The 17576-nt window shown below is 38.9% G+C and overlaps 2 protein-coding genes across 2 annotated transcripts in view; one reads left to right on the plus strand and one right to left on the minus strand.

Annotated features, from left to right (window-relative positions):
• The window catches only part of LOC141367366 (uncharacterized), a 41313-nt gene that overhangs the window by 23205 nt on the left and 532 nt on the right, over nucleotides 1-17576 (minus strand). The window lies entirely within an intron of this gene.
• On the plus strand, nucleotides 298-8962 carry LOC141367290 (uncharacterized). The gene is made up of 2 exons (XM_073872396.1): nucleotides 298-857; nucleotides 6261-8962. Exons 1-2 carry the CDS (start codon nucleotides 820-822, stop codon nucleotides 8455-8457), a joined length of 2235 nt encoding a protein of 744 aa, XP_073728497.1. The 5' UTR covers nucleotides 298-819; the 3' UTR covers nucleotides 8458-8962.

A 17576-nucleotide genomic window follows, 5' to 3' on the forward strand; every position in this document is an offset into this window, starting at 1 on the left:
AAATGATTTATTTAAGTGTAAACTGCCTGGTAAAATAAATTGTTATTATTGATTTATTTTAATTCTTCAGAAATTGTATTGATTCAGTTTACATTTTCGGAAACTGTTATTTCCAGTAGATTAGAATGAATCTGGTATTACCACAAAATAAGTATGTCAGGATAATCACACTAGTGTTTTGATGTTAAATGGAGCAGGTAGCACATTTACCAGGACTCTCAGATTTATGTTTATCACCTGGTTTAGCAAGTTGCATGATCGTGACTAAGTAACTATTTTTATGATCGGAGCAAGCATGGGGCGGCCAGACATAAAAATATTAGTTTACCCGGCAACCTCTGACTAAATTCAGAACTGGCAATTTTGTGTCCGTGAGATATACGCAACGGCCGACGTATATCCTGTGCGATATCGGGTCCCTAATGAACGAATAACTAAGACTATGGGAATTTATAATCAATAATCTAAAACAATATTAATAATGTATTAAGTTTTATTATACAATTTGGAGTCAGATTGGAAAACTTCACAGAGTCAAATAAGAGCAAAAGACTAAATTTGAATGAATGTTTTAATTCTTAAAGGAAGAGATTCAGAACACGAAATCCTTTCTCCCACGGCATTGGAATCCGTCGTTGGACCAGTGGGTGGGTCCTTACAGCTTGGTGATCCCGACGTGATACGTCATACGCTGGAAAAAGTGACGTGTACACCAGAACGCGTGACGTGTACACCAGAACGAGTGTCCCGGCGCGAGTGAGTGAAGTCATACCAGCGCGACATCTCATCCAAAACAAAGTATTCCATTCATCGCTGAGTATGAGGTTTGAGCTACTTCTCTGTCTTCAGCTGTGTTGGTAAGTTGATTTTTCTTTGCCTTTTAGAAGTGTTGAGGGAAAGCATAAGTGCACCATATAGACACATTTGTAGAACGGGACGGTTATTCCCATTGATAGACCGGAGACCGTAGAAATCCGGTGGGGCATAAGTTTTAGAACAACAACAACATGGCTTTTCAGGGTGATGATAGTAGCAGTGTAGATAAGGAAATAATGGATTCACTTGCGATACGAATTAAACCTCTTCTCATGAGTTTACACTCTGAAGGAATGGAAATAACATGGACAAATGAGCAGATTTTGTCATGGTATTCCACAAAAGGACGTAAATTAGAGAATAAGCGTAAATTCAGAAAAATTCCCGTGGCAATTGTTTATCTACTTCGTCGGAACGATCTCGCAACAATAACCGAAACGCATCAAATGATTGCGGGTATCCGAGAATTAGAGAAAGCCCGGTCGGATGAATTGAAGAAGCTTCGTACTCAAATCGATGCGTCTTTGTTTGAAAAACAAACCTGGGTAAGACAGGGCGGTGCGTTAGAAGCACAGATTAAAAAACTTGAAAATAAACTAAAATTGGACAAAGAATACACCAAAGCGCTCGAAGATTGCTGCGACGGTGCGGGTTTTCATGTTGCGGCTGTTAAAAAAGCCGTGATTAGTTCTGTTGGTACTACAGAAGATGATAGCGACGATGAGGATAACGCGCTTATAGAAAATATGCAGAATAACGTAGCGGCTCAAGAGCCAGCTCCGATAAGACGAGAACGCTCTCCGGAACCGGTATCAAACCGAGCTAACGAACAACGAGGCCGCAGTCCAATACGAACGAGAAATAAAACAGGCACGATTGTTAAGAAATCAGTAAATGTTGCCGTGCTGAAAACATTGTCCAATGCAGAGGATGAGGTAACTACAATTAGTCGCCCATTAACTTGTGAGGAATGCTCAAGACATAAAGAGGTTGTAGGGGTAATGCCAAGAAGAGGGCCATTTCAACCTTATTGGGATAATTTACTGCTACAGGCGTCAGTGTACAATTTAGAGCTGAGGGATGTGTGGCAGATAGCACTCCTCACCATCCCAAATGAACTTAAATCAAAGATGCCCGAAAACCTCAGATCTGGAGACATTGTAATTAAAGGGGAGGGTGAAAGAGAAACAGATGTATATGAAAGATTGAAAGTAGCGTTGATGGACTTAAGAGGACCAACGCATGCAGAATGGAACAAAATATTGGAACTAAAGCACTTAGCTAGAGAGCCATTTGAAGTTTATGCAGAACGTTTATGGGTGGCTTTTAAAGAGCACTCAGGAGTGGAAAATGCAGAAAGGGATCAGGAAGTCTTACTACAGATCATAAAGAATAATGCAGGCACTCACATTGCACGAGCATTAATGCACGGGGCAGAACCACCTGAAAATACTTATAGAGCACTGGTAGATTGGGCATCTAAAATAGAAAGCAGGCTAAAACAAAACAAACCTCATCCTGTTGCAACGACACAATGGACAGCAGAAGGCAATGGTAATATGAAATCCGAGTATAAGTCTCAACCTCGTTGTCATTTTTGTAAAAAGAACAACCACACTGTGCAAAACTGTTTTAGACTAAAATTAGCTAATGATAATCAGACAACACTGTCTCAATCTGATAAGCGGACGCTTGAACAATTGAAACAATTAATCGATGAACAAAAATCTCTGACAAATAACGGCAGGCAAGATGAAAAGAAAACTTCAACCGCGAATGATCTAAAAAAGGGCTTGCGGGCAGAGATACAAAATTTGCTAGAAAAATATATGGATGAACAATAGGGGTGCGTGGCCTCCGCAGCTGTAGGTAGCATTATCACAAGCGGAAACCGGATTAAAATAAGAGCTAGCATAGGAGGCCAGCTAGCTAATATCCTTATTGATACCGGCGCAGCATGCTCCTGCACAAATATTCCTTTTCCATTGACTACTGAAACCATTCAAATTAAAGGCATAGGCGACACCCTGATGACAGCAACCAAAACACAGCCAGTGTTAATCGACCTAGGCGTGGCAGTTTTGAAAGAATCGTTTTGGTATTTGCCAAACAATAGTGAAGGGACTGTGATGGGGATGGACATTATGAAAAAACATGGATTTGTAATTCATTGCTTTGAAAAACAGATTGAGTTGCAAACGAACAAAGCAACAAAACAATGTTTGCCAGTAAACAAGGCAAAAATAATGTCCATCTCTAATACAGATCCTGTTCAGTTGTTGATTGACAAACACAAAGACGTGTGGGCTACTCATGAACATGATTGTGGCTTAATTGATTTTGAAATTGGCATTGAAGGTGAACCACCTCCACCGCAAAAACAATATCGCATAAAGCCAGAAGCAGAAGCAGCTGTTCATGAGATAGTAAAACAACTTGAAATGAGGCAAATAGTTCGACGATGCAGTTCAACTACTAACTCTCCGTGTTTACCAGTGCCTAAACCTAATGGTAAATGGCGGTTATGCATTGATTATCAACGCCTTAATCGAGTAATACCCAAAGCTACAGCAATAGTGGCAAACCCATCCACTATATTGACACAAATTTCCACTAATGCCACATGGTTTACTGTACTTCATATCAAAAATGGGTTTTGGTCTATCAAAGTCAAGCGAGAAGACCAATGGAAATTGGCCTTTACAGTAAACCAAATACAATATTCCTGGCTTAGGATGCCGCAAGGAATGCATAACAGCCCTGCCATATTTCATAGAGCAGTCGCAGACGTGCTTGAACCCTTACTAGGGAATGGCCAAGTAGTGCACTATGTTGATGACATTCTCATCGCTACAGAAGGGTCACTTGAAAATCACTTAAATGTGGTAGATAAAGTTCTGCAAATGCTAGGCGAAGCAGGCTTTAAATTAAACAAGGATAAAGCACAAATTGCTCAAAAAGAAGTACACTATTTAGGGTACACGCTTATGCAAAGTCACCGGGCATTGACGGAAGATAGAAGGAAATGCATCGCTGAACTGCCTCGTCCACACACTTTAAATGCGCTCCAAAAAGTGTCAGGAACTGCAAACTATCTCAGAGATTTCATACCAGATTTCGCCAAAACTGCCGCACCATTGTATTCTCTCTTGAAAGGTAAAACCAAACCGTCGGATGTCCTTGAATGGACAGAGGAGCATGAACAGGCATTCACCAATTTAAAACAGCGTCTGTGTTCTGCACCCGCTCTAGGCTTACCCAACCCGGAAAAACCGTTTCACCTTCAAGTCGATGCGTACGAAGACACCTTAAGTGGAGTGGTAGCACAAGAACATGGGGGAAAATTGCGTCCAATTGCATATTACAGCAGGAAAAAATCTCCGGTTGAACAGGGGTTTGATCCATGCACACAACATGTACTGGCTGTTCACTGGATGATAAACACAACTGAACCCATCGTTGGTTTTCAATCCATAATAATACATACAGTGCATACGCCAGTACAAATGTTGTTGCAAGGCAGAATAAAAGGGGTGTCATCTCAAAGATTAGCCAGATGGTTAGCTGATATTCAATCACGTGACATCACAACAGACAACACACGCATTTTGCCACACATACTCAGGGACATAGATGGCCATCCGCACACATGTTTGCCTGAGAAAGAGGTACCCAGTCCTGTTTATGATCATGAGATCCCAGGTCAAACACAAGTATACATTGATGGATCCAGGTTTAAACAAAATGATCATTTCTATACTGGATGTGCGATATGGACACCTAGTTTCCCCGAGTCAAATGCGCAACGACAGGTGTTACTAAAATTACCATCAAACATGTCTGCTCAAGAGGCCGAGCTCGTCGCATTGCTTGAAGCCATTAAAGCGCATTCTGAGCCTGTGTGTATTCAAACCGATAGCCGATATGCCTTCGGCGTCGTCCATGACTTTATGACACAGTGGCAAATGCGAAAATTTCTCACGTCTGCAGGAACCCCTGTTAAACATTTCAATACGATAAGTGCAATATGGAACGCTGTAACGACACGTGAATCTCCCCTTTCGGTCGTTAAAGTACGTGCGCACATAAACAAAAACCCGAACGTGCATGAACAAAATAACAACATTGTAGATCAGCTGGCTAAATTAGCAGCTATCAAGGGTGACATTTGGGATGAAAAACCATATGTAGAAATAAGTGCAATTCAAACTACACCAATTGACCTTAAACAATATCAGCAAAGCTTGTGGGTTTCTGAGGGAGAACTAATGTCACCTCTAAAGCAAGATCAGCTGATCACGGTCAATGAAGGCATGGTGTTGAGAGATGGCAAATATGTGGTTCCTGAAGCTTTACAAAAACCAATAATCAAATTGTATCATGATTATTCACATGTATCTTCTGAAAAAACATTGCAGTTGATAAGAAGGCAATTTTGGTGGCAAGGGATGACAGCTGACATTGACAGATGGTGTAGTACATGTATTGTGTGTGCTACAGTAAACCAGGGCAAGCCAGGCCGTACCAACTTGCGTAGGCCAGAACCACCAAAAGGTCCCTGGGAGTCGTTGCAGTTGGATTTCATTGGTCCGCTGCCAACTGCCAAGGGAGGATACCGTTATTGCCTGGTTATCATTGATAAATTTTCAAAATGGGTAGACGCTATACCTACAAGAAATAACACTGCAACTACAGTGGCACGGTTGTTAGCGAACCAAATCATCCCACTCTGGGGAGCACCAATTCAAATTGAATCTGATCAGGGTACACATTTCACTGGTCAAATAATGAAAGACATGAACAAAATGTTGAATATCAAACAGAAGTTTCACATTCCATACAGGCCACAAAGTTCTGGTATGGTCGAGCGCGCCAATCGCTCAATCAAAGAAGCTATCACTAAACAGATAGTTCAACACCAAAACAAATGGATTGATTCTCTGCCCACAGTTTTAACTATTTTGCGAGCAACAACATCTAAAGCTACATGTATTAGCCCATATGAACTTATGACTGTAAGAGTGATGAAGTTGCCTATTGATTCAGAAATTTCTCCAGCAGATCTGGGCCATTTTATGGTTGCAACACAGCAGACTGTGCTAAAACAACTGCAGGAAAGACTGAAAGTATTGCAAGCACAGGCGGTGCTGAGACAACAACAGTCAGACCTGAATAATGATGCACAGTTCAATCCAACATTTGAAACAAAGTTTGCAGAAGGAGACATGGTGATGATACGAGTCTTTGTAAAACAAAATGCATTTTCTCCTAAGTGGCACGGGCCTTATGAAATTAAAGCGACTTGTAATAGCGCTGTGGCCGTGTCCATCAGAGGAAAATTAAGATGGTATCACATGTCCCAATGCAAATTGTTCAAAGGATTGACGAATAATTAAATGTGTCATGTCCAAATGATTGACTATATCTCATTGTCTCTGTTTCAGGATGGTTACCGCAATTCCATGGAAACCGGACGCAAGGAAGGTGTCGGGACCTACATGTATCAGCTTGGGCCAAAGGGTAATACTCACACACACCCTGAAATGTGGGAGATGGGTATGGAAATATGCAAAGGGGCCATCCACATCATACATAACAATCTCGCCTAGAGAAATAGTTACATGGCCTCCCGGTATAATGCCGGAACCAAATTGCGCAACAAAAATTTGCTGTAAAGTAGGTTCCAACTATCCTCCCATAGTGAACATTTCAGGTGACACCCCCGCAAGTCTATATTCACACAATATAACAGCCTGGTATCAACTTAAAATTGAACCAGGAGCAACAATTGGGAGTATGCGCACCCTGTATGAAAAATCTAACAATGGTACAGATCCAAAAATTTGTTATTCTATAAAGGATTTAGAACCTGCAGTATACAGATGTACACATACTGAAACACTCAACAGCACACATATGAGTTTTGCAGATTACAAGTTCAACCTTACTTCATATGTATCGGATGATACTGACCCAAAAACTTTTATTTGGACTAGCCGAAAAGAAGGAACCTATTGTGTGGGCAAATGTGAGTCTGATGTAAATAGTTATACTAGCCCACAAAATTGTACATGGACTTTAAAGCATTGTTTTAATCTAACCACTTGTGGGTATAGTAAACCCAAACAATGTCCAAAATTATATCCAATCCCTCCTGGTGGTTTTATTAAGGGAAATATCAATAAGACTTTGTTGCATGATGTTAATCTAGTCATGACTCATGTAACATATAATATTTCAAATATTTTATCTGCTTATGTGAATCATTGTAGTACTGGTGATAAAACATATGCATGGCTACAGTCACGAATCGATGATTTAATCTCTGATTATAAAGGCAGATTAGCTGTCCGAATTCCACCTGTACGCTCTAAACGAGATCTACTTGGAAATTTAGCAGGTCTCTTCGGCTCAGTTAATTCAATTGCCAACACTTACAAAATAACTGGACAATCACAATTTTCAACATGGTTGGCAAACCAGGTGGCCACTGGTTTTCAGCACCTCAGCAATAGTAATGAAAACATTATCAAAGCGGTTAGATCTGAAGCGCAGGCGCTTCTATTGATCAGCCACACATTATTCAATCAGACCCGTACCATCGAACGTGACTTAGCCTGCAGATCATATGCTCAAGATTTATTTACTGTTGCTAGACAAGAGATTCTAGACTTGCGTCTTCTTAAAACACCTAGACATGCTTTAAATGATCTTATTGAGATTTTGGATTTACATAGGTGGTTTGCATCTGAAAAAATGAAGGACATTAAATATTCAGAATTGTTATCAACTTTGATGTTGTATAATGGAAATGAATGTGCCGGATGTATTGGGTTTTTTGTCAGTTTTCCTTTAATACACCCAGATCAAATTTTTCAAAATTCCACAACTATACGTTCTATAGGCATGGTAGTAAAAAATCAGATCATTAAATGGGATCATTTAACGGGTTATATGACTTTGAAAAGAAATGAGACCTTATTTACCACTCGCACCTGTTGTCATGAAACTTCAAGTTATGTCATTTGTACTTGTAACACTTTACAACCATTCTCTCCTAATGATACTAAGCTTATTAATGTTCAGTCATTACATGGTCATGCATATGCTGTACAGGTTTCGCAATCACAGTGGTGTGTCATCAGTGAGATGAATTCTTTCACCTATGGAGGTCTGACCTGTCCGTCAAACCATACCTTTTGTCTTGAGGTAACTGAGGACTTTTCAATGGGTCAGATAAATATCCTGGGGAGGATTCCACTTGACATAGATGTTTCTCCCTGGTGGGAGGACACCTTCTACGAACACAGCACACACACTTTGACTGAAACAATGGAGTTAGTCCAACGGACTATTCTACAGACTGAGTATCATCTCAATCAGGCTCAGGTGGAAACAAACCTGGCCAAAGGAACGGCAAAGCTACTGTCAAGTTCATCTACACGGTCTGCACAGTATGTATACACCTGGTGGGACTGGGTGTTCCGTGGATGCGTGATTGGCAGTGGTTTTATTCTCATGTTTACAATACTCCAGTGTTGTTATTTCAGGTATATGATTCGATCGTTGAAGGAATCCATCAACAATGTGTTAACACTTGGACCTTTACAGGTGCCTGCGTTTCAAAGACTTTTACAGTAACAAATAATGCATAAGGACTTCACAACATCCAAGGATGTCCCCTTAGGGATCATTTTAAAATTGTCCCTGCGTGTCCAGGGGTGGAGTTATGTAGGGCAGATGGACAAGAGTGTGTTTTTGGAGCTGGACAATAAAACAATAAAACCACATTCTATGTCTGTTCCCGAGAGATGGTGTTGTCTCTCTCCACAGGGGTCACTGATACCCAGGAACTGAACTGTAAATCTCCCCCTCTCCCCTCTTTCTTAAAGGTCTTGTGGCTGAAAATATACTAAACACATGTAAGATTGAGTATATCATATGTTGTGATGATGGAAATATTGTTATAGCATGTTTGATATCTTTTTAAAGGTCATGGTGCGATGGGTAAAAAGAGGTCTAATTTCTTTAAGTCTAAGATAAGAGTATATTGGAGATTTAACTTTAAAACATATTTTTTGTTCCTCTAAGAGGCGTGTCTTTTCTAGGTAATCTTAAGTACAGATGGCTGACGATCCCATTTGGTGACCTTTAGGGCCACGAGAAACTACACGAGAAACTACACGAGAAACTACACGAGAAACTAAATGAAAATACCATATTGACAATAACTTCCATTTTTACTGGTGTATATAAGGAACATTGGAAAAGGACTCAAGGAAGCTTCTGTATTCAGACTTCCCGCACTGCTGTGTGTCGTTTTTACTTGCCAGGTATGATTTGACTTTGTGATTTTATTTTACTTTGCTACTTTTATTTTAGATGTGAATGTTGACATTTTTGTGTGATGAATTTGGAAACTAAATGATTGATTTAAGTGTAACCTGCTTGGCAAAATAAATTGTTATTATTGATTCATTCTAAATTCTTCAGAAATTGTATTGATTTATTTTAATTCTTTCAGAAATTGTTATTTCCAGTAGATTAGAAGGAGTCTGATATTACCGCAAAATAAGTATGTCAGGATAATCACACTAGTGTTTTGATGTTAAATGGAGCAGGTAGCACATTTACCAGGACTCTCAGATTTATGTTTATCACCTGGTTTAGCAAGTTGCATGATCGTGACTAAGTAACTATTTTTATGATCGGAGCAAGCATGGGGCGGCCAGACATAAAAATATTAGTTTACCCGGCAACCTCTGACTAAATTCAGAACTGGCAATTTTGTGTCCGTGAGATATACGCAATGGCCGACGTATATCCTGTGCGATATCGGGTCCCTAATGAACGAATAACTAAGACTATGGGAATTTATAATCAATAATCTAAAACAATATTAATAATGTATTAAGTTTTATTATACAATTTGGAGTCAGATTGGAAAACAAGTCAAATAAGAGCAAAAGACTAAATTTGAATGAATGTTTTAATTCTTAAAGGAAGAGATTCAGAACACGAAATCCTTTCTCCCACGGCATTGGAATCCGTCGTTGGACCAGTGGGTGGGTCCTTACAATACAAAAGTACAGAATCTGTCACATTATTTTTTTTAATGGGCACTGAGCTGTGTCCTGATTGTTTACACATGAAAAGCATAAAATGTGTAGGATCAGTTTGATTCACGTATGTGCATTTGGGTACAACACACATAAATTAGCATTTAAAGGCGGAGTCCATGATGTTTGAAAGCCAATGTTGATATTTGAAATCACCTAAACAAACACGCCCCTACCCCAATAGAATCTGGACCTTCTGTTGATAGACCCGCCCCACACATACGCAAACCGGCATTTGATTTGATTTGATTGGCTATAAGTGTGTTTTGGTAGTCGGCCCGTCTCCTTTTCCAACGCGTTTTTCAAACATCGTGGACTCCGCCTTTAATGCTGTTGTTCTTTGTTTTTAAAGCATGTATGTGTTGAAACTCAAAGATTAATAAAATGTGACATTCTAAACTTCTGACACACTGATATTTATCTTACCAATATCAGGTCTCCACAGCAAAAAGAAAAAGGTTGTCTTTACTGTTCTGATACTTGTGGAGGGCACTGTATTGTGGGTGTGTGTGCGCGTGCATGTGTGTATATCTAGATTTATTTTTTCATGAGTAACTAGTAACTCGCTACTTGAGTATTATTTTCATTGCATACTTTTTACTTCTACTTGAGTAATTATTTCTTTACTCACTTGTACTTTTACTTAAGTAAAGTTTTTGGCTACTCTTTTCACCTCTGTTAAAATTTTCATAAATCCAGGCTGAGTTTGCCACGTTAGCCTAAATAATCAGACAGATAGCAGCTAGCTATCATAGCTTGCAGACAAGCAGCCTAGGCTACTATTTTTTTTGTAGGCATTAGGCAAACATGTTTGCTGATTTTAATAAAGACCCTGTTATTCTCAGTCCTTCATATAGGCCGTAAGTTTTTTTTCAGGGGGGTGCCCTTTTTTAGGACAGAGCAACTGCCCCTAAAAATTCCTGTGCACGTCCCTGCTTAGTGTTAAACAGTGCTTTAAGTGGGCCGGAACGCCCCGGTACTCAGTACCGCCACTTCCAAAAATAGCTCTTGAGCGTACCACCACCTCTCCGTGCGCCCAGAACGTGCTTTAAGCGTACCGGAACGCTCATTTGCACATCTGTTTAAAAATCAGAGGTTTAATTTAATCCTTTGGCTGCGCTGCGGCTTTTCAGAGCGCCCTTAATGTACGCTTCCTAATTCATCCCACCGAGAGCAGAGACTACATTACCCATACACCCTTGTGTTTACAAGTTAAAAGCGCATGCGTCGGTCAGTCAGTGTCAACGTGCTCTGGAGAGGTGTGTGTTTGTGTGTGAAACGCGCAACCATAGCTGCTCGGTTAAAATGAAAATACAATGAACACTTAATATGTCCTCCTTGTTTTAGACTCTGAGTAGTAAAAGAACAAGGTCAGAATCAGAGGACATGCTGGCTGACATCCCACCAAGCCAGAATGATAGCTGCAGGTCAGACGCAAACTTTATCCAATACCTGTTTGTAGGTACGTGATAATCTCCGCTGTCGCGGCTGTCAGTTTGGTTCCCCTCTTCGGATTTCCTAAGGGCGATGTGCAGAAAACATTCTTGAAATTGTAATATACATTTAGTTTAATTGCTAAACTACAAGTAAATTGACAATGGGACAAAATAAATGACTTTCGAGTTTCAAATGGCCATTATTTTGTTATTCTTGAACCCATAGACATGGTCTTCATGTCATTTTAAAGTTTTTTTCAAGCTCTTTCTATCTGAACAACTATTTTTAGCATTTAACCATGCTGAAAATTTTACTCACATATCTACCTTTTGCACATTTTATTTATGTTCAAAAGCTCTTTCTACAATAGCTATTTCTAATGGTATTTTTTCAAAATCCTTTTGCACATTTTATTTATGTTCAGTAGCTATTTCTAGCTCAAGCAAATCCACAAACTTATAAAAGGATTTATTATTTTTTACAAGGTCTTCTGTTGACTGCTGAATATAAAACCCCTTCAATATAGGAGTCAGCAAAAAAAAAAAAAAATAGTACCGGCACCTCTTCTGGGCCACTTAAAGCACTGGCGTTAAAACAGTAGGTACTGTATAGTATGAATCCTGGTAGTATGAATGAGATTCGGACGTACTACATCCGCCATGTTGCAACATCACGTGACATACGTCGTCATCACGTCATGTCATTTCAGTGTGAAAACAACCGCATGCCTCGTCTTCTTTGTTGGATAACTCCTCTCCCGGGGCATCATGGGATAGTAAAGCGTCCATCGTATGCACGCTGCAAAATCTAACCGGAAGTAGTAGGTCATCCGGTTACTTTTCGCATACTGTTTTTCGAATACTATGTATTCGGACATACTACTCGCCTCGCCTACTGCTTTTTGCGTACTATATAGTAAGTAGTAGGCTGTTTCGGACGCAGCACTAGTTGGAAAGAATATTCACATGCGTCACGCTGCATAGCGTTCCCCATAATGTCATTACATGACACAGCGTCAAGTATCCCTTGAAAGGGAACTGCATTGGGTTGTATGCTAGTAGCGGTGTCTGTAAGTCAAAATGCCAAGGAGTTGTTGCGTGGAAAATAGTACCAACAGAGTCAGTGTTGGATGCCTGATGTTAACATACCAGTAGATGCGACTATTACGATACTAGGCTAACATTATAATTCATACATGTATCACAGTAATACTGCAAAAATAAAGACAGAAAAACAGATCCAACTGAAATCAAGTTTTATTTATATACAAACAATAAAGAACACTTCAATAATTAAGGTTGTTGCAGTAGCGGATCAGCTCAACAAGCGGGCTTTCTGCCTCCTGGATGTGCGCGCACCCTGTAATGTTTGTAAACTTGCAACCCATCTATAGCTCATTACCATAAAGTAATGTCAATCCATGTGGCAACAATTTACACCAAAACGTATTCGTTTATTTTTTTTAATTTACTTATGCTTTTGTAATGACTAAAATGTTTTGTTAAAGAAAACACAATAGGCTACGTTGATTACAAAAGATAAAGAATTTAAGAGATTTTTGTAGATAAAGAGAAAATCCATATCAAAGCGAGAAAGTAGATTTGGAAATACTATACAGTGGCAGGGGCGTTGCTAGACATAAAGCTCTACTGGGGCATGGGCCCCCCATTTTTTTTTTTTACTTTTTCTTGAAAGCCTGCGGTGTGCAAGATACAATTTCCTCTGCTTAACCCACTATTCCAACATTGCAACAAGTACTGGGAAAGACAAAATTTTTTCTTCTTCTCTAATAAGATTTTCATTATTATTTATAAACTTACTTTAGTCTCGTCATGTTTTCATAAACCAACTCAATCGCATGTACTTTGTATGCGGCTGCGCACGGCAAAACAGTCGCGCACGGACATGAATGGGTGCACAGACGCGGACATGAATTGGGTCGTGCGCGCGTCAGTGCGACTGCTGCGTCGCTTTTTCAAACGTGAATTGGGTAACTACATTGCATATAGATCCCCTTTGCCGCGATTGTCTTTGTAAAGGAATATAATAGTTAACTGCTAAAATGTAAACTTGAGATTTACACAGGGTCACAAAAGATTTACACTGGGGCACGTGCCCCAGTAAAAGGGGTCTAGCGACGCCCCGTACAGTGGTAGTATTTTCCATACGTGATATGCATACCCACTTAAAAAAGCATGAGGACACGTAACAACATCGTTTTGTGACAGAAGTTCAGAACTTTAATTTATAAATTGACATATTTGATATATTACATGCGGCACTGCGCAATCCGATCGGGGTATGAAATCAAATTAACAAAGATACTATTTAATTAATGCAGCGCGAAAGTGACTGGGAGGATACTGGTGTATTTATGTGGCGCTACAAAAACCCACAAGCGAATGACATCAAAGTACCGCAAGAGTGATTCAAGAAATCATACCAAAAATTCTGCATTGAATCACTCTCGCGGTACTTTGACATCACCAATCGGTCTGCGACTACGTAGCGTCAAGTCCATGCTGAGTGCACAGTGTGTAGTGCACGACACTGTAAACAAACAGTCCATGTGGAGAAGTGAATGAGTGGAGCAGTGCTGGAACATAAAATCCGGAGAGTTAACGACACACATGTGACTAAACAACATTTAAATCATCTGTCTAGTCCAGGGGTCACCAATGTGATATTAGCTTGGCTTGGTTTACGTATGTTAAAATTTTTAACAATACTAAAACATATAAACAAGTCAAATAAAATCAAATAAACAAGTATAACAAAAAAGTTATATCAAAAAGTAGCCCTCCAGATTGTTTTATCCATTGTGGTAGCCCTTGCTCATAAAAAGGTTGGAGACCCCTGGTCTAGTCTATAGTTTCATCTGAAGGTGAGGATCCAAATGCACTAAAATAAGCCCATGTTGATGTCATAATGTTTTTTTAAATAACCAATTAACTTTAGCTGCCTATAGTTCCTCTTTCAGCATGTTTGCTTGTGCTTCAGTGTATAACTTCGCGCTTGAAAAGTGTTCATTTTTATATCTACGTACAACATTTTAAAGGACAAGTTCAGTATTTTACACTTAAAGCCCTGTTTTCAGATTGTTTAAGATGAAATAGAACAGTTTTGACTGAAATTTGGACATATGATGCTATCCCGAGAATTTTCGGGTGTTTGTTCTATCATCTCCCACCTCTACAATGGCTGTATAGGTGCACAGGAACCCTTCCTAAAATGCATTAAACTTTCGTTTACAAAGACGTGAAACTCCTCGAGTGGTCAGGGGTGTTCACTGATATGCTCACACAAAAATCGCTGCAAAAGATTCTTTCCAACAGGTGTTTTACCATTCGTTGTAAACTTGTGGACCTATTTTTCCAAACGCCTCACACCGTATATTCTTCCGTTGAGAACTTGAATAATAGACACTCCAGCCCAGTTGGTGGCGATAATTCGCCTTTGCCAATTGCAAGAATACAAACAACATTCCCGGCGCGGAGGTATACCGTACCTCACAGCACATCTAATTCAAGTCAATGGAGTTGGACAGAAACTATGATAAAACCTGTTGGAATGCATCTTTTGCAGCGATTTTTGTGTGAGCATATCAGTGAACACCCCTGACTACTCGGTGAGTTTCACGTCTTTGTAAACGAAAGTTTAATACATTTTAGGAAGGATTGTTCCAGTGCACCTATGCAGCCATTGTAGAGGTTCTCGGGCCAGCATCATATGTCCAAATTTCAGTCAAAACGGTTCTATTTCATCAAAAACAATCCCTGAAAACAGGGCTTTAAGTGTAAAATACCGAACTTGTCCTTTAATGTGATCTCAAACTTGCGAGGTAATTCATTATCATATCAGACCAGCAAATTAATGATAATCTTTCTCTACTTTGCTTTTGGTGTCTATTATAAGATGGTTTGTAATAATTATTAAAAGAAAAGCCTAAAATATTTTTTCTTTTATATGCAAGAAAATAAGTTTTTATATAAAACAACTATGCAAACGAGAGTTGATTCATGTTCATCTTATTAATTAAAATATTTACCCCACTAAATTAATGTTATCTATCAATAGTTGTCAGATAAATATCTGTTGAAAGAGTGGAACACTTTTGTGTGAAGATTGTAAAAAGTTTAAATATGTCTGAGTAAATTTGTGCCCCGAGTTAGATCCTAGTTAGAGTCTAAAAATCAATCCAGTCTACCCAGCGTAAATTAGCGTGGTCCAACCAGACTCTCGTACATTCATTTCATTTGTACAGATTCTGGCCACGCTCCATTGCAAAGCGTACCTTCCGTTAAGGAGGGTCCTCTGTTGAAGTTTAAAACTATTGGATCTGCCCAGAGTCACTCAGAATCTGCCATAACCAATCGCTAACGTTTGGTTGTGATGTATGTAACTCAGTCTGGCACACGACCTCAACGTCATCGTTCTTAGCCACCCCCCTCTGTTCGCTGATTGGACCTGCAGATTTTTGCCGTAGAAAACGAAACTCTACACAGCAGTCCCAGACGTTGTACTGAAGCGAAATGAAAATTAAGCACGTAGGAGGGTGGAGCCAGGCTAAGCGTAAATGCCATTGGCTGTTAAAGTCTTTTCTTCCTTATAATAAACTGACATGATGTAAACACATAACCAGTCTTTTAGAATGCTCTCAATTACATGTGGATGCATACTGTATGCATTTGTGAGTGTATTGGTGCTTATGAGGACGAGTGAGCATAAAGGGTGAGGGGAAAATCACAGTATACTCACTACAAAAATCTATACTACACCACTATTACGATGTATTCTATAAATTCTATGTAAATTTATACATTGAAAAATTTTGTTTTAACCTCGAATTGGGTCAAAAATGGACAAACACAAACCATTAAGTTGTAATTTAACCTATATGGTGCTGTTTTAACCCATTATTGGGTCAGTATAAACATGTTCCTTGTCCCTTTTTGACCCAATGGTGGGTTGAGAATAACACTGCATTTTCAAAGTGTATGTAAAAGCATGTTTATATTAGCTTCAAGATCAAAGTTAAAACCAAATGGAAAAGCTAAAATAAAAAATAAACACTGGGTGAGATTTGGTCAAAATTTGATAAACAAATGTCATAGGGTAGGTCAACACGCTTTAGGAAATGCTGGGATATTTTCAGGTGTTTCTGTTTGTTATTTTTTTATATGAATAGGTTATTTTCATTGCCATTAAAGTGCAATTTAGTACTGATCATAAACAGGAGCTTGATAAAAATGATCATTTTTATAATTTCATATGGAACTTATCTGTTTGTCCAAATCAACTCTACATTTATTATAATATCTGTAATATGTGTTTTTAAAACATACTTTATTCTTTTATTTTTATAAGTGTAAACATTCCCTAGGAAGGATTTAAATAAAATACAATCCCGTTTTTATTTGAATGTACTTTCTACATGTTAGTGAGGTGTTCGGATTTGTGTATACATACAAGACGGCGTTACATTATGCTGTTTAGTTTGTTTAGTTTTGTGGGGAAATGATATGGAAATGTGCAGGTGTGAATGTGTGTTGTTTGTAAGGTTTACAGAATTGTAATCGCTTGCACAAGACTGCATATGACAAAAACACTCGGACAGTGTGTGAAATGACCATTATTGTGTTTAAATAGACATTACTGTGACACTTACAGCTAAGTTACGGGTTGTTTCAGGTTGAAGCTTAAATTCCTGTATGCTGAGATGTCATTTTAACATGCATCACATTATAAAACTATATTCATTAATTATTTGACAGTAGCGCAGTAACGCCGCCGAATGTAGCTAAGTAAAAGTACAGTTTTTTCACTAGAAATGTACTTGAGTACGAGTAAAAGTACTCATCCTTAAATTTACTCTAAAAGTACTAGTTTTCCAGAAAAATTACTCAAGTACTTCTTGCATATCCTACAACATTTGCTCCACTCCACACCCAAAAACAAAGAACTGGATTAAGTGGATCTGAAGCATAAGTATTTGATGAATGTACAGTATAATATAGGAAAGAATTTGTATACTATTCCACAAAAAATTCCGTAGAAATTGCAGCTGGGTTGACGGTAATTTACCGTAGATTTACATGTATGTTATTTACTGGCAAGAGTTTGTTCAAAGTTAAATGAACATTAAACATTTACAAGTCTTTGTCTTTACAGAGTAAAACTAAAAAAAACAGCATCAAGCAAAAC

This window comes from Misgurnus anguillicaudatus, chromosome 10 (assembly GCF_027580225.2).
Source record: "Misgurnus anguillicaudatus chromosome 10, ASM2758022v2, whole genome shotgun sequence".
Taxonomy (NCBI): Eukaryota; Metazoa; Chordata; class Actinopteri; order Cypriniformes; family Cobitidae; genus Misgurnus; species Misgurnus anguillicaudatus.